Source organism: Entelurus aequoreus, linkage group LG21 (genome assembly GCF_033978785.1).
Source record: "Entelurus aequoreus isolate RoL-2023_Sb linkage group LG21, RoL_Eaeq_v1.1, whole genome shotgun sequence".
NCBI classification, from domain to species: Eukaryota; Metazoa; Chordata; class Actinopteri; order Syngnathiformes; family Syngnathidae; genus Entelurus; species Entelurus aequoreus.
The window spans coordinates 38,253,546-38,276,174 of record NC_084751.1 but is presented as its reverse complement, the minus strand read 5'-3'; the positions used below and the strand labels follow the sequence as shown (position 1 = coordinate 38,276,174).

General features: G+C 34.0%; 1 protein-coding gene across 5 annotated transcripts in view; it reads right to left on the bottom strand.

Annotated features, from left to right (window-relative positions):
* The window catches only part of tcf4 (transcription factor 4), a 355,283-nt gene that overhangs the window by 149,873 nt on the left and 182,781 nt on the right, over positions 1–22,629 (bottom strand). For 4 of the 5 annotated variants that reach the window (XM_062031630.1, XM_062031631.1, XM_062031632.1 and 1 more), the window contains 2 exons: positions 6,336–6,462; positions 2,727–2,776 (listed from right to left, as the gene is read on the bottom strand). In XM_062031630.1, the coding sequence (XP_061887614.1) occupies positions 2,727–2,776; positions 6,336–6,462 (177 nt within the window). Of the gene's footprint in view, positions 1–2,726; positions 2,777–6,335; positions 6,463–13,438; positions 13,565–22,629 lie in introns of those variants that run through there. The other variant, XM_062031634.1, reaches the window with a different exon arrangement.

The window sequence follows — 22,629 nt, the reverse complement described above, 5'->3', positions numbered from 1 at the left end:
CACACACACACACACACACACACACACACACTGCGTATGGAGTAGGCCCAGAAAGGGAAGGGAAGAGGAGGTAGGGACCAAGTGGGCCGAGGTCACTGCGAGCCGGACTCCTGCCGAGCCAAATGGGCAGCTGACAAAGCGCATTCAGCAGTCGTTAAGTGATGATTAATGAGGTCAGCGCTGAAGAATAAAAATAACTCCACAAGCACAAATGGCGGAGATAAAGGAGAAAAATACAGCAAAATACAGCAAAATGCAAGCAGGTTCGCTCTGTTTTTTTTCTCCATCCCAAATAACGATACCTTTATACGTAAACAAAAAGACGTTGCCTTAAGTTCCAGTAACTCATTAAAAAACAACATCATTCTTCTTTCCATGATCATTTTCATGAATGTATTAATTGTAAAACAAATACAAGCAACCACAAAGCTCTGAAAGCTAAAAATGAAAAAAATAAACAAATTAATAAAATGTTACATTAAAGTCTACAAGTCTTTCAATAGATAAATATTTTGTCAAATTATTTGATTGGCAAATACTGGTACACATTTACAATAAATCACATCATATTTCTACATTGAAAGTGTACACCAGTAAAGCCAACAATAATAGAATTTTTTTTCCTTTTACTTTGCAAACATTTATGTTTAACCAAAAATATGTACTTTTTAAAATCAGTCTCAACTCAATTTTATTTGTGCACTTACATTTATTTCAGAGGGAAAACGTTCATGTTCTATTAGATGTTATTTTCTATTATATGTTATGTTGTATTATGCTATAGGTCATATATTGTTATGCTGTATGTCATATTATATGTTGTGCTATGTCATTTTAGAGGTTATGTTTTATGCTGTTGTATATGTTGTATGTGATATGTGTTCAATTGTATGTTATGTTTATTATTTTCTTTGTTTTGTTATATTTTATTTATATGTTTTGTCGTATGTTATGTTATATGTTGTATATGTTTTGTTAAGTTATAGGTCAAGCCTTATTATCTTGTATTTTGTGACATTTTACCTCATATAATGTATGTTATATTATTTAAATTTCCCTTATATATGTGATATTATGTATTATAATTTATGATATGTAATGTTATATTATCGTATATGTTTTTTTTCTGTTATATATTATGGTTTATTGTATGTTATATGTTGTATTTGTGTTATGTGTCGTTTTATGTTTTGTTATATGTTTTAATGTTATATTATGTCATGTTATTATATATCAAGTTATATATTATGTTGTACATTATGTTATTTAATGTAATGTTATGTTATGTGCTATGTAATGTTATATTATTTTATATGCTCTGTTATGTTGTATGTTATATTATTTAATTTTACGTGATGTGTTATATGTGATATTAGGTATTATATTTTACGATATATAATGTTATATTATTGTCTATGTTTTGTTCTGTTATACAGTATTATTTATTGTATATTATATGCTGTATTTGTGTTAGGTGTTATTTTATGTCTTTTATATGTTATGTGTTTTAATGTTATGTTATTTTATGTAATATTATATCAAGTTATATATTATGTTGTACGTTATGTTATTTTATGTAATGTTATATTATGTTATGTGCTATGTAATGTTATATTATGTTATATGCTCTGTTATGTTATGTTGTATGTTATATTATTTCATTTTACGTTATATGTTATGTGATATTAGGTATTATATTTTACGATATGTAATGTTATATTATTGTATATGTTTTGTTCTGTTATACATTATGATTTATTTATTAATATTATTATTATTATTTATTTTATTTTTTTGTGTTATTATTAATTTGCACTAAATTAGTTTTGCTTACAATTTCGTTGTACAATGTACAATGACAATAAAGATATATTCTAATCTATTCTATTCTATTGTATATTATATGTTGTATTTGTGTTATGTGTTTTTTTATGTTTAGTTATGTTATGTCTTTTAATGTTATTTTATTTTATGTAATATTATATCAAGTTATATATTATGTTGTACGTTATGTTATTTTATGTAATGTTATGTTATGTTATGTACTATGTAATGTTATATTATTGTATATGCTCTGTTATGTTATGTTGTATAGTGTGCAATGTTACATTATATTATGTTATATGTTTTATTATGGTATATGCTATATGGAATTATGTTATGTTTTTATTTTTTTTTATTAATCAGTCCAACAAATAATAATACACAATAATACCATAATAATACAATTCCAATTCCAAAAACCGGCCCGGCAACATTCAGAATAGCAATCAACAGAGCAATTGAGAAGACACACAAACATGACACAAAACAATCCAAAAGTAGTCAAACAAAAAATGAATAATATCAACAACATGTTATGTTTTATGGTACGTTATTATATTGCACGCGTTATGACATATGTTATGCTACGTCATATGTTTTATTATGTTATATGTTATATCATTTTATGTTGTGTGATATAATGTAATATGTTTTGTAATATATGTTTTATTATGTTATTTCATTTTACGCCATGTAATATTATGTTGTGTCTTATATAATATGTTAAGTTATGTCACGATTATGTTGTAATTCCACTCTTTTATTCTATTTTTTTTACTACTTAAAATAAAATGCCCAAGGTCATTTCATCTTCTCTCAACCAAAAAATAGAACTTCAGTGATCCCCAACCAAAGCTTCAGCATCTTCCAAGCAATAAAAACGGACAAATGCTATCACTTACCGAGGACGGCAAGCCTGGGGGGACCTTCCGTACTTTTCTGGGGTGAATTTCTGAAAAGAGAGAGAGAGAGAGAAAAAAAAAAAAAAGGTTGAACAAGCCTGTATCTTTTTTTAAGGACCCCTTTTGATTTGGATTGAATCAATTATGGAAGGAGGAAAGAGCAAGGCCACATTTTACTACCGCTTGTCAATGGACCTCCAAAGACCGCACACAAAGGGAAACAAAATAAGATGCGAGGAATAAAAAAAAAAAAAAAGAATGACGGGACGACAAAAAGACGGCCTAGTTCACCCCACCGCCCCGCTTTGCTTTGATAAAAGAAAGGAGGTTATGGTCATATTATTTTGTATAAGGACGCTCTTTTCTATCCCCTCAAAGGGAGTGAGGGAGCGGTCCATTAACTGGGAAGGTGAGACTTTGATGGAAAAATGAAAACATGCTTTTTTTGGAAATTGTCCCAGGATCTTTTTTTTTCTGTCCGTATATATGTGTGTGTGTGTGTGTGTGTGCGTGTGTTTGTGTGTGTGTGTGTGTGTGTGTGTGTGTGTGTGTGTGTGTGTGTGTGTGTGTGTGTGTTTGTGTGTGTCTTATCAAGGCAAACATTACCAAGGCTACATTTAGCTGTTTTTTATTTTGAATGTTTCCACTATTTAAAACACGACTATAGACAGGAAAATAGACGTGGTGGCCACGCTGACATGCAATCACAAATATTTGCTTTCCAAACAAAAAAAAACAAGATTTAACAATACAATACAAAAATGTTAGGGATTGGGATCTGGTGCTGTTTGGTACAGAATGAACGTGCAGGGGACATTTTTGACAGCACGAGTAAATATATAACGCCTTACCATATATACGGTCTAATCTTATCTTATCTAAACACGGTGTACCTCATCCTCTGGATGCAAGTGCTCCTACAGCAAGGATACAAATTCTGTTTTTCTCTGTTTTGTCATAAAACATTTTTATTTAAATATTTTTTAATTTTTTTAAATTAAAAAAAAAAAAATTCAATTTTTTTTATTTTTTTTTAAAATTTTTTAGTTTTTAATTTAATTTTTTTTATTTTTTATTAAATCAACATAACAAAAACACAAGACACACTTTCAATCGTGCATCAACCCAAAAAACCTCTTTCCCTCATTCACACTCATCCACACCCACTCACACAATTGTCATTAAATGTAGTTTATCCTTTTTGTGTTGAACTGTTTAAAAAAGCGTAATGTTTAAAACACATTTCATTAAAGCCAATCATTTTTAACAGCATTCATGGTGTTAAAACTTGAAAATGATCTGTCTAGGCTACACTTTTAAATGATGAAAAATTATATCTGTCTGCGAGTAATCGCAATAATTTAACTATGACCAAAATGCGATTAATCGCGATAAATATTTCAATCATGGGTGTCCATTAACTGGGAAGTAAACAAGATATAGCAATACAATACAAACATGTTAGGGATTGGGATCAGGTGCTGTTTGGTACAGAATGAACGTGAATTAAAGTGCAGGGGACATTTTTGACAGCACGAGTAAATATATAACACCTTACCATATATACGGTCTAATCTTATCTTATCTAAACACGGTGTACCTCATCCTCTGGATGCAAGTGCTCCTACAGCAAGGATACAAATTCTGTTTTTCTCTGTTTTGTCATAAAACATTTTTATTTTAATTATTTTAAAAATTTAAAAACATTTTTTTTATTTTTTTTTTATTTTTTCACATTTTTTTTTTTTTTTTTAATTAAAAAAAAAAAAAAATCAAATCACAAAAAAACACAAGATACACTTTCAATTAGTGCATCAACCCAAAAAACCTCCCTCCCCCATTCACACTCATCCACACCCACTCACACAATTGTCATTAAATTTAGTTTATCCTTTTTGTGTTGAACTGTTTAAAAAAGCGTAATGTTTAAAATACATTTCATAAAAGCCAATCATTTTTAACAGCATTCATGGTGTTAAAACTTGAAAATGATCTGTCTAGGGTACACTTTTAAACGATAAAAAATTATATCTGTCTGCGAGTAATCGCAATAATTTAACTATGACCAAAATGCGATTAATCGCGATAAATATTTAAATCGTTTGGCAGCCCTAACTCTCCATTAATTGGGAAGTAAACAAGATTTAGCAATACAATACAAAAATGTTAGAAATTGGGATCAGGTGCTGTTTGGTACAGAATGAACGTGAATTAAAGTGCAGAGGAAATTTTTGACAGCACAAGTAAATATAGAACGCCTTACCATATATACGGTCTAATCTTATCTAAACATGGTGTACCTCGTCCTCTGAATGCAAGTGCTCCTATAGCAAGGATACAATTTCTGTTTTTCTCCAAAATCCAAAATCTGGCACACAGCAAGAATCTTTTTTTTTAAATTGTCATTAAATCTTGTTTGTCCTTTTTGTGTTTAAAAAAGCATAATGTTTAAAACTCATTAAATTAAAGCAAATCTATTGTCAATTCATGGTGTTAAAACCTAAAAATTATCTGTCTCAGGTACACTTTTAAATGATGAAAAATTATATCTATCTGCGAGTAATCGCAATAATCTAGCATATATATATATATATATATATATATATATATATATATATATATATATATATATATATATATATATATATATATATATATATATAAATATGTATATATATATATATATATATATATATATATATATATATATATATATATATATATATATATATATATATATATATATATATATATATATATATATATATATATATAAATAATGTAGAGGAAATTTACACTCCATTTTACAGGACATCTGAAGCCTCATTTTGACAATATTTTGCTTATTTTTATTCACTTTTTTGTATTTAGAAAAAAAACAGTGCTCCACATTGTATGTAAACAAATACAATGCAATGAAAAAAATGATAAATAATGTTCAGAATTTTTTTTTTTCACTGACAACTTTGAAACATGTCCATAAAAGACTTATGGACGAGTTGATTTTCTGTAATAATTTTTTTTTTATCGTGATAATGCATTTTTAAAGTATACATATGTATTTTTTTTTGTTTTGTTTGTTTTATTGCTGCTTTTATTTATTTTATACATGCATTTTTACTGAATATGCACAAGCACTGTTTTAATATTAAGTGATAATGCCTTTTATACTGCATTTTTTCCTTTTTTTTGTTTGTTTGCCTCATGTACTGTATGGGATTGTATGCCTACTTGGACGTTGGAGTCTGCAATAAAGCTTGATTGATTGAATTGTTGAAACATTTTCAAGGCCAAAATACAGCATTTTGAAGAAAAAAATATTTATGCATGATTTCCTGATCAAAATATTGACTGAAATAATTTTTTAAAAAGCCTAAATAGTGACACTCTCAGGAGAGGGAGACAATATTTATATACATTTCACGTTGTCATAGTCAAGCTATTATTCACAGCAACTGATCGGGTACCGTAGCAACAGCAATGATGCCAATTAACGTAGGACCCCCATTTAAGAAAAGGCATGGAAAGCGGGGGTTCCCCTTTCATGGCTGGGTGTGTTGTAAAAAGGACTGAATGTGCTCCTTTATTTTAAAAAAAAGGTTGTCTTACCCATAGAGTCCATATGCAGCGGTCTCCTCCGTGGGTTGGCGCTGTAATGCTGGTAGTACTGACCGGCCGGCTTGGTGGGCGACGTGGCACCAGGACTCCCCAAAGCCATCTCACCGCCCAACATCGACTTGTTTGGAAATCATAGTAGGAGACAAAAAGAAGGCGGTGTTAATTAAAACAAATATATATATATATATATATATATATATATATATATATATATATATATATATATATATATATATATATATATATATATATATATATATATATATATATACACACAACTATATCTATTTATGTATATAATATACATATGTATGTGTGTGTGTATGCATATACAGTATATATATATATATATATATATATATATATATATATATATATATATATATATATATATATATATATATATATATATATATATATATATATATATATATATATATATATATATATATATATAGTGACGTGCTGTCAGGGGAGGCAAGTGAGGCAGTGCCTCACCTTGCCACCAGGAGGGTAAAAGGCTTAACCATGAGATGTACAAAAACAAAGTAATAAAATAAAATAAGTTCTAATATTTCTCTTTTGGTCTATGCTTTCTATGTGATTTAGGTGTGGTTCCTGTGTATTTTGACCATTTTTGTGGTCAAAATTGCAGAAATTCCGTGTTTCCTGATCAAAATAATGTGGCAAACGAGAAGTGAGGCAAACACAGGTGGTGCCTCCACGGCTACACACAAAGTGTTTTGAGCGTGTGCGTGCGAGGGGGCGTGTGCTTGTTGCCGCTGGGAAAAGGCAGGCCATGAGGCATCAAGTACCTCTGCCTCAAGGTAGGGGGCGATATATTGTCAACTTGCACTTCAATGCCTCAGCAGTACTCTGACTCGCCACACTGGGAGAAGTGGGGGTGCTCAAGCTAGCAGAGCATGTCTCTCCAGCGGAAGCCAGACTTTTTTCTTTTTGTTTTTCTTTTTTTTTTAAAACTGTATTTAAAACAAACATGGCATTTTTATTACAGTAAGCCAGTGTTTGTGGGGTGTTTTTTGTCAGATGCAAAAATATTGTTTTATTGCTTGGATTGCAATTGAATTAAATGAATGTGTCTGCCAATATGGAGGATTATATACTGTATCCAAGATTAAATACTTCTCTAAACTGGACTTTAAGACAAAATGAATATGATCATACAAAGTACGTTTTCATGGAGGATAGATAGTACAGGCCAAAAGTTTGGACACACCTTCTCATTCAATGCGTTTTCTTAATTTTCATGACTATTTTCATTGTAGATTGTCACTGAAGGCATCTAAACTATGAATGAACACATGTGGAGTTATGTACTTAACAAAAAAAAAAGTGAAATAACTGAAAACATGTTTTGTATTCTAGTTTCTTCAAAATAGCCTCCAAAAAAAAAAAAAAAAGAGAAAAAAGAATATATATATATATATATATATATATATATATATATATATATATATATATATATATATATATATATATATATATATATATATATATATATATATATATATATATATATATATATATATACACACACACATACACACACACTGTATACATCTGTATACATTATAGTAAGACTGCAGTTTTAATGTGTTGGAATACCACAAGTAAACACATTGCAATGAGATGAGAGGGGTTCATTAGGCAACCTATATTAATTACAGCTGTCAAAAATAACAAGTTAACTCGCGTGTTTATTCACAAAAATCAATGGCAATAATGGTGTATATATGCTGATGGATTTATTTTGATCGTACACGCATATTTCAGCGCAAGGATGAGTGGCAAATTCCATCATGCATATTATGAGCTAATAAATAAGGTGCAAAGTAAAACATTCTGACAAGACGATTTCATTCGTCTCCAAATATTTGGGTCTTTTTTTAGTTAATTTAAAGTATGCAAGTGAGTAATAACCTGTGATTTATCATGATTCATGTAAATAACAAAGTGTGATTAATTTGACTAAAATATGTATTATTTGACAGCACTATAATAATAATATATATGCTCAATTACCAGTGAAATTTTTTGAAAAAACATATATAGATATTAGGTTTGTCGTCAGTGGCTACTCACTTTCAATACAATCAAAGGGAATTGCTGCCGGTGTGCTCTTGAGCCAGGCATTCAACCCCCAAACCTTAGGCTGTCTTCTTCTTCAAACTTTCTTATCTTTTCTAATCACTCACCAGATAAATACTATTACTACATATAATAAATATTACCGTGGGCCTATCAGGGGTCTCCAAGCAACCAATTTTCTTCTTAATTACAAAATAAAAATGTCCATTTGGATCATTTATTTTCATATCTATTTCAACCCAAAACAAAGGGAATACACCTTTGTTTTGCCAGAGCATTGACAAAAAAAATGGTTGTTTTATATACAGTAAGTGTTATAATGAAGGCAACACATGATGTAAGTGTCTATATTAGCTTACTATCAAAATGACTTTAAAAGTCTTATATAAGTGTTATAATGAAGGCAACACATGATGTAAGTGTCTATATTAGCTTACTATCAAAATGACTTTAAAAGTCTTATATACGTGTTATAATGAAGGCAACACATGAAGTAAGTGTCTATATTAGCCTACTATCAAAATGACTTTAAAAGTCGTATATAAGTGTTATAATGAAGGCAACACATTATGTACAGTAAGTGTCTATATTAGCCTACTATCAAAATGACTTTAGAAAGTCTTGTACATCTGTTATAATGAAGGCAACACATGAACTAAGTGTCTATATTAGCCTACTATCAAAATGACTTTAAAAAGCTTATATAAGTGTTATAATGAAGGCAACACATGATGTAAGTGTCTATAATAGCCTACTATCAAAATGACTTTGAAAAGTCTTATATAAGTGTTATAATGAAGGCAACACATGATGTAAGTGTCTATATTAGCCTACTATCAAAATGACTTTAAAAGTCTTATATAAGTGTTATAATGAAGGCAACACATGATGTAAGTGTCTATATTAGCCTACTATCAAAATGACTTTAAAAGTCTTATATAAGTGTTATAATGAAGACAACACATGATGTAAGTGTCTATATTAGTCTACTATCAAAATTACTTTAAAAGTCTTATATAAGTGTTATAATGAAGACAACACATGATGTAAGTGTCTATATTAGCCTACTATCAAAATGACTTTAAAAGTCTTATATAAGTGTTATAATGAAGGCAACACATGATGTAAGTGTCTATATTAGCTTACTATCAAAATGACTTTAAAAGTCTTATATAAGTGTTATAATGAAGGCAACACATGATGTAAGTGTCTATATTAGCTTACTATCAAAATGACTTTAAAAGTCTTATATACGTGTTATAATGAAGGCAACACATGAAGTAAGTGTCTATATTAGCCTACTATCAAAATGACTTTAAAAGTCGTATATAAGTGTTATAATGAAGGCAACACATTATGTACAGTAAGTGTCTATATTAGCCTACTATCAAAATGACTTTAGAAAGTCTTGTACATCTGTTATAATGAAGGCAACACATGAACTAAGTGTCTATATTAGCCTACTATCAAAATGACTTTAAAAAGCTTATATAAGTGTTATAATGAAGGCAACACATGATGTAAGTGTCTATAATAGCCTACTATCAAAATGACTTTGAAAAGTCTTATATAAGTGTTATAATGAAGGCAACACATGATGTAAGTGTCTATATTAGCCTACTATCAAAATGACTTTAAAAGTCTTATATAAGTGTTATAATGAAGGCAACACATGATGTAAGTGTCTATATTAGCCTACTATCAAAATGACTTTAAAAGTCTTATATAAGTGTTATAATGAAGACAACACATGATGTAAGTGTCTATATTAGTCTACTATCAAAATTACTTTAAAAGTCTTATATAAGTGTTATAATGAAGACAACACATGATGTAAGTGTCTATATTAGCCTACTATCAAAATGACTTTAAAAGTCTTATATAAGTGTTATAATGAAGGCAACACATGATGTAAGTGTCTATATTAGCCTACTATCAAAATGACTTTAAAAGTCATATATAAGTGTTATAATGAAGGCAACACATTATGTACAGTAAGTGTCTATATTAGCCTACTATCAAAATGACTTTAGAAAGTCTTGCATATCTGTTATAATGAAGGCAACACATGATGTAAGTGTCTATATTAGCCTACTATCAAAATGACTTTGAAAAGCTTATATAAGTGTTATAATGAAGGCAACACATGATGTAAGTGTCTATATTAGCCTACTATCAAAATGACTTGAAAAATCTTATACAAGTGTTATAATGAAGGCAACACATGATGTAAGTGTCTATATTAGCTATATTAGCCTACTATCAAAATGACTTTAAAAGTCTTATATAAGTGTTATAATGAAGACAACACATGATGTAAGTGTCTATATTAGCCTACTATCAAAATGACTTTAAAAGTCTTATATAAGTGTTATAATGAAGTCACAAAAAAAGCAAGTAAACCGTGACAAAACCATATCAAAAGTGACACAAAAAAGCAATGGTAGCGTGGGAACAATACAAAAAAATAATAACAAAGAAGAAGAAGGACATAAGAAAAGCACATTTTAAAGACTGTGTTTTACGGTACCTCCTTGAACGCACCACATGATGTAAGTCTCTATATTAGCCTACTATCAAAATGACTTTAAAAGTCGTATATAAGTGTTATAATGAAGGCAACACATGATGTGTCTATATTATATATTATTATATATTAGCCTACTATCAAAATGACTTTAAAAGTCTTATACATGTGTTATAATGAAGGCAACACATTATGTAAGTGTCTATATTAGCTATATTAGCCTACTATCAAAATAATTTTAAGTCTTGGATAAGTGTTATAATGAAGACAACACATGATGTACGTGTCTATGTTAGCCTACTATCAGAATGACTTTAAAAGTCTTAAATAAGTGTTATAATGAAGGCAACATATGATGCAAGTGTCTACATTAGCTGTATTAGCCTCCTATCAAAATAACTTTAAAAGTCTTATATAAGTGTTATAATGAAGGCAACACATGATGTAAGTGTCTATATTGGCCTACTATCAAAATTATTTTAAAAGTCTTATATAAGTGTTATAATGAAGTCACACAAAAAAACAAGTAAATCGTGACAAAAACAAATAATAACAAATATGCAGCTGAGATAGGCTCCAGCACCCTCTGCGACCCCGACAGGGACAAGCGGTAGAAAATGGATGGATGGAAGAAGGACATAAGAAAAGCAAGATTTTAAAGACGGTGTTTTACGGTACCTCCTTGAACGCACCACATGATGTAAGTGTCTATATTAGCCTACTATCAAAATGACTTTAAAAGTCTTATATAAGGGTTATAATGAAGTCACAAAAAAAAGCAAGTAAACCGTGACAAAACCATATCAAAAGTGACAGTGTGGGAACAATACAAAAAATAATAACAATAACAAAGAAGAAGAAGGACATAAGAAAAGCAGCTTTTAAAGACTGTGTTTTACGGTACCTCCTTGAACGCACCACATGATGTAAGTCTCTATATTAGCCTACTATCAACATTATTTTAAAAGTCTTATATAAGTGTTATAATGAAGACAACACATGATGTAAGTGTCTATATTAGTATACGTCTATATTAGCCTACTATCAACATTATTTTGAAAGTCTTATATAAGTGTTATAATGAAGTCACAAAAAAAGCAAGTAAATCATGACAAAGAAAAAATAATAACAAAGATGCAGCTGAGATAGGCTCCAGCACCCTCTGCGACCCCGACAGGGACAAGCGGTAGAAAATGGACGGACGGAAGAAGAAGGGCATAATAAAAGCAGATTTTTAAAGACGGTGTTTTACGGTACCTCCTTGAACGCACCACATGATGCAAGTCTCTATACTAGCCTACTATCAAAATGACTTCAAAAGTCTTATATTTGTGTTATAATGAAGGCAACACATGATGTAAGTGTCTATATTAGCCTACTATCAAAACGACTTCAAAAAGTCTTATATAAGTGTTATAATGAAGGCAACACATGATGTAAGTGTCTATATTAGCCTACTATCAAAATTACTTTATAAGTCTTATATAAGTGTTATAATGAAGGCAACACATGATGTAAGTGTCTATATTAACATACTATCAAAATGACATTAAAAGTCTTATATAAGTGTTATAATGAAGGCAACACACGATGTAAGTGTCTATATTAGCTATATTAGCGTACTATCAAAATTACTTTAAAAGTCTTATATAAGTGTTATAATGAAGGCACAAAAAAAAGCAAGTAAATCGTGACAAAACCATATCAAAAGTGACACAAAAAAGCAATGCTAGTGTGGTGAACAATACAAAAAATAATAACAATAATAAAAAAAGAATAAAACTACAAAAAAGATATGACGATTTTTTTTTTTCCCTTCCTTCCCTTCTCTTCTCTTCCTCTCTTCCCTTCTTCTTTCCTTTCTTCCCCCTTTTATCCCCTCCCTTATTTGTAATATTTATTTATTCATTTGACAAGGAAATCATAGTACCGGGTACAAGTACTGAGAAAACAGACACTTTTTTTTTGTTCCCTCACCAAAAAACAATAAAATAAATAAAATAAAATAAAACCCCACAAGAATACAAAAAAATAAAAAATAAAAATAAAATAAATTAGAAAAATACAGAAAAATAATCAAAGTAAAATAATAACGACCCCTCCCACCCCCCCCGTCCTACATTTCAGTCACAGTGGGTAGCAATGTACTGCCTTCCTCTTCACCACAAACAGATAGAGAATCAAAATAAGTGATTTAAAAAAAAAAAAAAAAAAGGGTAACAACAGAGATAAAAATCACAAACATACAGAAGTGCCACTGAATAAAAAGGTAAGTAAAAAGGGTTCATTGTCAACAGTGAGTGTCACATTCATCCTATAGTGTCTTTAATGTCGCTATGTATACCTTATAACTATGTTTAACTGATGCTGAGTGATATGAAATAAGAGCACAATGATAACACAAAGAAGAAGAAGGACATAAGAAAAGCAGATTTTTAAAGACGATGTTTTACGGTACCTCCTTGAACGCACCCTCATGCTGCTCAGTCTCTAACTTCTCCCGGTCTTCCCCTCACTCTCGCTTTGGACTCTTAACGTCTGCCCGGTCTTCCCCTCGCTCTAACTGTCACCTCGTTTTGCCGACTCTAACTTTTTGCAAGCCGCTCTCACTTTGTCTCCCCTAATTAAGTTCAATCGTCGTGCGGCAACAAGTGGCGTCTGGGCCCCAAAAAAAAAACAGGAAGATGGATGGAGGAGAGAGGCATGAAAAGTTAGTGAGGAGAACAGAAAAGTGAGTAAGCCCCCACCCCCCCGCCAATGGAGTCTTCCACGACTCAGTTAAATTGTCGATTTTTATTTTTTTCCTCCCTCCCAGCTTTGTCGTTAAGTAATTAGTGTGCGGTGTATATAAAGCGTGGAGGGGGGGGTGGTGTGCGGTGGGTGCTCCTGGATGTTTTTCACACTAATCTGAATTCTAATCAGCACATCCGTCCTCTCGGCGGCTGAAAACAAGAGTTAGAGAGCCAAGGAAAGGCTTTTCTCATGCTAAGCAGGGTCTAAGTAGGCCAATTACAGGGCCCCGGCCTCGGCCTCAGAGCCCTTTCTCCCGCTTAAAACAAAAGGGCCCTTGTCCTAAATAAAGTCAGTCTCGCACACAAGACGGAGTCAGACACAAAGGCACGGGACGCTGGCGCACACACACACACACACACACACCGCCTCAATCATGCCGTGAGAGTGCGTGTCACCGGGGGGGTTTAAAAATGGGGTTCCCACTAAAACAAAAAAAGAGTCTCGCTGATTGTGCTGCTTTTTCTTGCCTTTTTTCTCCCCTTGTACTTGAGCACTGAGCCGGGGCCAGACGGTCGCCCTGGCAACTAGACGAGCTGGAGGAGAGACAAAATACCCCCCATCTGTCTGTCTGACTGACTGACTGTCTCCCTTTACCTGCGCGCTCTACGCTCTGCGCTCGCCGTGATGTCACTGCGGGGACCCGCTAGTGACGGTCAAGGAACCTCCGAGGCAAAACATTGGGAAAAGTTTTGTCATGACGATCGGTTGTACGGTACTATAGTACTATTCGATACTATACCGCCTCTAAAAAGTACCAGTTCAGCACCCACCCGGCCTCCCGTTGTCATCACATCATGACATTGCTGGTTTACGAGCAGAGGAGCATGTTCGGCAGCGCACTATCACAGAGTACTTACAAGCAGACACAGTGTGTAAACAGAAAAGGGAGAACGGACGCATTTTTGCTTAAAAACTAACGATAAAGGTGAAGGCTAAAGTCCCGCCGCAGTCGGCAGTGTTTTCGCTACTTCCAAATCACTAATCCTCGTCTCCATGGCGACAAATAAAGTAAGTTTCTTACAAGTATCATCCCTGCAGGACGAGGAATAGCTAAACATGCTTCACTACACACCGTAGCTCACCGGCGTCACAATGTAAACAAACGCCATGGGTGGATCTCCACCTGACATCCGTTGTAATGATACCAAGTACAGGAGCGTATCGAGTCGATACTACTATGATTATATCAATATTTTTTTGTATCACAACATCTTTTTTCGTTTTTTAAAATGTATATTATGTTTATGAACTCAGGAAATATGTCCCTGGACACATGAGGACTTTGAATATGACCAATGTATGATCCTGTAACGACTTGATGTCGGATTGATACCTAAATTTGTGGTATCATCCAAAACTAATGTAAAGTATCAAACAACAGAAGAATAAGTGATTATTACATTTTAACAGAAGTGTAGATAGAACATGTTGAAAGAGAAAGTAAGCAGATATTAACAGTAAATGAACAAGTAGATTAATAATTCATTTTCTACCGCTTGTCCTTAATAATTTTGACAAAATAATAGAATGGAAAATGACACAATATGTTACTGCATATGTCAGTAGACTAAATTAGGACCCTTTGTTTGCTTACTTACTACTAAAAGACAAGTTGTCTTGTTTTTCCACTATTTTATTTAAGTACAAAATTGCAATAATAAACAAATGTTTAATGTACCGTAAGATTTTTTGTTAAAATAAAGCCAATAATGCAATTTTTTGTGGTCCACTTTACTTAGAAAAGTATCGAAAAGTACCAAAAATTACCAACATTTACCAAAATTTACCACAATTAACCACAATTTACCAAAATACATTTTGGTACCGGTAAGAGTACCAAAATATTGGTATCGGGACAACACTATCACCTATCCAGTTATGAGACTAGACCAGGGGTCGGCAACCCAAAATGTTAAAAGAGCCATATTAAGACGGAAAAAAACAGCAACAAAAAAGGTCTGGAGCCGCAAAAAATTAAAAGTCTTATATAAGTGTTACAATGAAGGCAACACATGATGTAAGTGTCTATATTACTATATATTAGCCTACTATCAAAATGACTTTAAAAGTCTTATGTACGTGTTATAATGAAGGCAACACATGATGCAAGTTTCTATATTAGCTATATTAGCCTACTATCAACATGACTTCAAAAGTCGTATATAAGTGTTATGATGGCAACACATGATGTAAGTGTCTATATTAGCCTACTATCAAAATGACTTCAAAAGTCTTATATAAGTGTTATAATGAAGGCAACACATGATGTAAGTGTCTATATTGGCCTACTATCAACATGACTTCAAAAGTCGTATATAAGTCTTATAATGAAGGCAACACATGATGTAAGTGTCTATATTAGCCTACTATCAAAATGACTTCCTACTATCAAAATGACTTCAACAGTCTTATATAAGTGTTATAATGAAGGCAACACATGATGTAAGTGTCTATATTAGCCTACTATCAAAATGACTTTAAAAGTCTTATGTACAGTATGTGTTATAATGAAGGCAACACATGATGCTAGTTTCTATATTAGCTATATTAGCCTACTATCAACATACTTCAAAAGTCGTATATAAGTGTTATGATGGCAACACATGATGTAAGTGTCTATATTAGCCTACTATCAAAATGACTTCAAAAGTCTTATATAAGTGTTATAATGAAGGCAACACATGATGTAAGTGTCTATATTGGCCTACTATCAACATGACTTCAAAAGTCGTATATAAGTCTTATAATGAAGGCAACACATGATGTAAGTGTCTATATTAGCCTACTATCAAAATGACTTTAAAAGTCTTATATAAGTGTTATAATGAAGGCAACACATGATGTAAGTGTCTATATTGGCCTACTATCAAAATGACTTTAAAAGTCTTATATACGTCTTATAATGAAGGCAACACATGATGTAAGTGTCTATATTGGCCTACTATAAACATGACTTCAAAAGTCGTATATAAGTGTTATAATGAAGGCAACACATGATGTAAGTGTCTATATTAGCCTACTATCAAAATGACTTTAAAAGTCTTGTATAAGTGTTATAATGATGGCAACACATGATGTAAGTGTCTATATTAGCCTACTATCAAAATGACTTTAAAAGTCTTGTATAAGTGTTATAATGAAGGCAACACATGATGCAAATGTCTATATTAGCCTACTATCAACATGACTTCAAAAGTCGTATATACGTGTTATAATGAAGACAACACATGATGTAAGTGTCTATATTAGCCTACTATCAAAATGACCTCAAAAGTCTTATATAAGTGTTATAATGATGGCAACACATGATGTAAGTGTCTATATTAGCCTACTATCAAAATTACTTCAAAAGTCTTATATAAGTGTTGTAATAATGGCAACACATGATGTGTCTATATTAGCCTACTATCAAAATGACTTCAAAAGTCTTATATAGGGGTTATAATGATGGCAACACTGATGTAAGTGTCTATATTAGCCTACTATCAAAATGACTTTAAAAGTCTTATATAAGTGTTATAATGAAGGCAACACATGATGCAAGAGTCTATATTAGCCTACTATCAAAATGACTTTAAAATATTTATATAAGTGTTATAATGAAGGCAACATGTGATGTATGTGATGTCAATAATAGCATTAACAGCCTACTATCAAAATGACTATGTGTCGCAGGCTGACGTAAATCTTTGTTGAAAGAAATGCTGAAATGTAATATTTATTCTACACATTTTTACAACTTGGAAAACATTAGTAAAACAGAGGCTTCTCGGAGGGTGAGATAACTCCTGGAAATTACTAGCTGAGAATGGCCAAATGTATACGTGTGTGTGTCCAAGTTAAAGGAAACGACAGGCGGTCTTCTTCTAGTCACTAGAATCTAATGGTTTTATTACAATATTTGCAAGCTGGGTAACGTTTGCTGTGGTCTGGAACAGCGTGGCACACTATGAGAAATGCAGCCAATATTACATACAGAGAATGTGTCATGAGACATGCAAATATAAATTAAATACACAGAGGACATAAGTAAAGGAAATTAAATGAGCTCAAATGTACCTACAAACGAGGCATAATGATGCAATATGTACATACAGCTAGCCTAAATAGCATGTTAGCATAGAGTAGCTTGCAGTCATCCAAGCAGTGACCAAATATGCCTGATTAGCACTCCAACAAGTCAATAACATCAACAAAGCTCACAACAAGTTTGGTGGACAAAACCAGGCAAAGAAGGAGTTGCATAAAACACGTCTTTCCGTGGCAGCGTCGGAGAAAGTTGTACATGCAAACAAACTACGGTGAGTTCAAGGACCGGCAAACTTAGCAGGACAAAACGGCACTCGCCAATCACTCCCATCGGTGAAGCATGTTTAACATAAACAGTGGGATTTCCAACAATTAGGAAGGTTTTGTGTCATGTTTGTCCTCCAACAGAAACCATATTAAAACAAAAAATATGCTTTTTCCATCATCTTTTTACATTTTCATACATTTTTGAAAATGTGCTAAAGACTAGAGCAACTGGTTGCCGAACCCCGGACTAGACACAGGGTCGGATTTACTAAGATCTAAATAACAAGTGCAAAACAGCGTGCACAAACCGTATAATTGCGTGTAGTATTAGTGGACGTACTGTATGTGGTTGACCTACTAAGACTGTGCAAGTGCAATTGACAACAAGTGCAAACGGGGTGCAGACTGCCCTATTTAAATGAGGGTTTTGCATGTATTATACCGGTCCAGTCTAACATGGTACCCGGGTGAGAGAGTGATACCGGCTGTACCCGTGCAGACACCCGTATCTCTCCACATTCATGACATCAAATGCTTCAAAGCTCCAACCTGTGCTGTTACGTTATGTTGTAAAACATGAAACAGAAAATATAATATAAAACCACATTTTCTGGTTGCCATAGACGTGCGATCTAAACAACAGAACCTTTTTTTTTTGCTCTGGGAGGCGACTGTATAGTGATGGTGCACTTTGAATGATCCATACACATGAAAATGCATAATGCAGTAATTAATTAAATGAGTCTTACAAGAAGATTCACTCCATACTTTGTGATGTAACCATCCGGGAAACTAATATAGTAGCTAGAGCTGCCCCTGACTGTTTTACGGGTGCCACCCTGGGAAAAAAAATTCTGGACATGCCACTGTCTGGTACAGTCAGAACCATCTGGAGCTGAACCTGGTCAAGACTGTGGAGTTCACAGTGGACTTCAGGAGAAGCCCTTCCTAATTCCCCCCCAGACCCTTCTTCCTTCTGAACAGCACAGGTTATACTCTGGACTCTTTCAGGTCCCTCGGATCCACAATCTCACAGGACCTAGACACAATCAGGAAAAATGCACAGCACGGCGTCAGTTCAAGAAGTTTACCCTGCCCCAGTAACTGACCGACCATGTTCTACACCGCCATCATTCAGTCTGTCCTGTGCACCTCCATCACCGTCTGGTTTGGATCAGCAACCAAGCTGGACAGACGCAGACTGCTACGGACAATCAGGACTGCAGAAAAGCGAATCGTGTCGGCCTTCTTCCCCTCCCATCCAGGGCTTATACCGATCAAGGGTCAAGAAACATGCAGGTAGCATCACTGCAGACCCCTCAGAACCTGGTCACAAACTGTTCAAACTCCTCCCTTCCAGCGTTACAAATCACCGTATGCATAAACAACCCTTCATAGAAACAGTTTTCCCCCCAGGTTATCAATCTGATAAACGCTAAACAGTCACAGAGTGTCAGACCTGTTGCTGGGAAATAACCCTGGAACTAATTCGTCCCTGTGCTAGTTCTAACTCCTGTTCACTTTATCATCCCTTTGCTCTATTCACCACTGCACTATTATCTGAATAGCCTATTATTAGCTTTGCCTATTATTATACAACACCCAAAACCAGTGAAGTCGGCACGTTGTGTAAATCGTAAATAAAAACAGAATACAATGATTTGCAAATCCTTTTCAACCTATATTCAAGATTTCACCATCTACGGTCCGTAACATCATCAAAAGGTTCAGAGAATCTGGAGAAATCATTGCACATAAGCCATTATATTACAGACCTTCGATCCCTCAGGCGGTACTGCATCAAAAAGTGACATCAGTGTGTAATGGATATCACCACATGGGCTCAGGAAAACTTCAGAAAACCACTGTCTGTTACTACAGTTGGTCGCTACATCTGTAAGTGCAAGTTAAAACTCTACTATGCAAAGCGAAAGCCATTAATCAACAACACCCAGAAACGCCGCCGGCTTCGCTGGGCCCGAGCTCATCTAAGATGGACTGATGCAAAGTGGAAAAGTGTTCTGTGGTCTGACCAGTCCACATTTCAAATTATTTTTGGAAACTGTGGACGTTGTGTCCTGCGGACCAAAGAGGAAAGGAACCATCCGGATTGTTATAGGCGCAAAGTTCAAAAGGCAGCATCTGTGATGGTATGGGGGTGTATTAGTGCCCAAGGCATGGGTAACTTACACATCTGTGAAGGTACTATTAATGCGTAAAGGTTTTGGAGCAACATATGTTGCCATCCAAGCAACGTTATCATGGACGCCCCTGCTTATTTCAGCAAGACAATGCCAAGCCACGTGTTACAACAGCGTGGCTTCATAGTAAAAGAGTGCGGGTACTAGACTGGCCTGCCTGTAGTCCAGACCTGTCTCCCATTGAAAATGTGTGGCGCATTATGAAGCCTAAAATACCACAACGGAGACTGTTGAACAACTTAAGCTGTACATCAAGCAAGAATGGAAAATAATTCCACCTGAAAATTTTCAAAAATTGGTCTCAGTTCCCAAACGTTTACTGAGTGTTGTTAAAAGGAAAGGCCATGTAACACAGTGGTGAACATGCCCCTGTGCCAACTTTTTTGCAACATGTTGCTACCATTAAATTCTAAGTTAATGATTATTTGCAAAAAAAACAAAAGAAGTTTCTCTGTTCAAACATTAAATATCTTGTCTTCTGTTTTTATTTATGATTTTCGATTGCCAACTTCACTGGTTTTGGGTTTTGTACATAGTTTAATTATTAATGTTTATGGTTTAAGTGGTACAAAGAGAGGATAGTCTACCAAGTCACTTTCCTTCTGTGCTACCCACAGTCATGCTATTGTCAGTGTGCCTTGTTTTGGTCCACCAGAAAATTAATTCAGTTTAATAATTTATTCCTTTTCATGATCATGCTCAGATCCTACAAGTGAGAAGCGTTTGAGCAATCGTCTTGTTTGACATGCAGGCCATCGACAATGTTAGCAGAGATTTGGGAGGTGCGTTTGTGTACAAAAACCAAAACCAGTAAAGTTGGCACATTGTGTAATTCGTGAATAAAAACAATACAATGATTTGCAAATCCTTTTCAACTTAACTTCACAGATGTGTAAGTTACCCATGCTTTGGGCACTAATACTCCCCTATACCATCACAGATGCTGGCTAGAACAATCCGGATGGTTCTTTTCCTCTTTGATCCGGAGGACACGACGTCCACAGTTTCCAAACACAATTTGAAATGTGGACTCGTCAGACCACGGAACACTTTTCCACTTTGCATCAGTCCATCTTAGATGAGTTCAGGCCCAGTGAAGCCGACAGCGTTTCTGGGTGTTGTTGATAAATGGCTTTCTCTTTGCATTGTATAGTTTTAACTTGCACTTACAGATGTAGCGACAAACTGTAGTTACTGACAGTGGTTTTCTGAAGTGTTCCTCAGCCCATGTGGTGATATCCATTACACACTGATGTCACTTTTTGATGCAGTACCGCCTGAGGGATCGAACGTCTGTAATATCATCGCTTACGTGCAGTGATTTCTCCAGATTCTCTGAACCTTTTGATGATACTACGGACCGTAGATGGTGAAATCCCTAAATTCCTTGCAATAGCTGGTTGAGAAATGTTGTTCTTAAACTGTTCGACAATTCGCTCACGCGTTTGTTCACAAAGTGGCGACCCTCGCCCCGTCCTAGTTTGTGAATGACTGAGCATTTCACGGTAGCTGCTTTTATACCCAATCATGGCACCCACCTGTTCCCAATTAGCCTGTTCACCTGTGAGATGTTCCAAATAAGTGTTTGATGAGCATTCCTCAACTGTCTCAGTCTTTTTTGCCATTTGTGCCAGATTTTTTTGAAACATGTTGCAGGCATCAAATTCCAAATGAGCTAATATTTGCCAAAAATAACGTTTTCCAGTTTGAACGTTAAGTATCTTGTCTTTGCAGTCTATTCAATTGAATATAAGTTGAAAAGGATTTGCAAATCATTTTATTCAGTTTTTTTTTTTTACGATTTACACAACGTGCCAACTTCACTGGTTTATGGTTTCGTAATTCTCTCATGCTTCCACACACAATTCCCACACTACACCGGGGTCTGTTTTCTTCCAGAGCGGACTGGGCTCGTTCTGTGACCAGCTGCACACAATGACAAAATTAACCAAGATAGATTGCCGGCGAGGCTGGGAGGGAAGACGTGTAGATAGACGCGCAGAGAGGGACACATAAGAGTGTCTCTGTCCTGACACTCACCGAGACATATGGCTGGATGCCACCTCCGGCGGTTAGACTTGTCACGAGAAAGTGTGCACTTGTGTCGTTGCCGGGTGTGGTGAGAGGAATACAAACTTACACAAAGAAAGTAACTCTGGATCTGCATTGTGAAGTTTTGTGAATGACTTTTATTTCAGTGGCCAATGAAGGATCCAAACTGTCTGGGGCGTTATGATGTCATGCATAACACTTTGGATCTTTCATTGGCCACTGAAATATAAGCAATATTGCCGTTAAAGTTCCATAATAAGGTTGTTTGAATCAAATTGGGACCTACCTACCGTATTTGTGTCCCGTG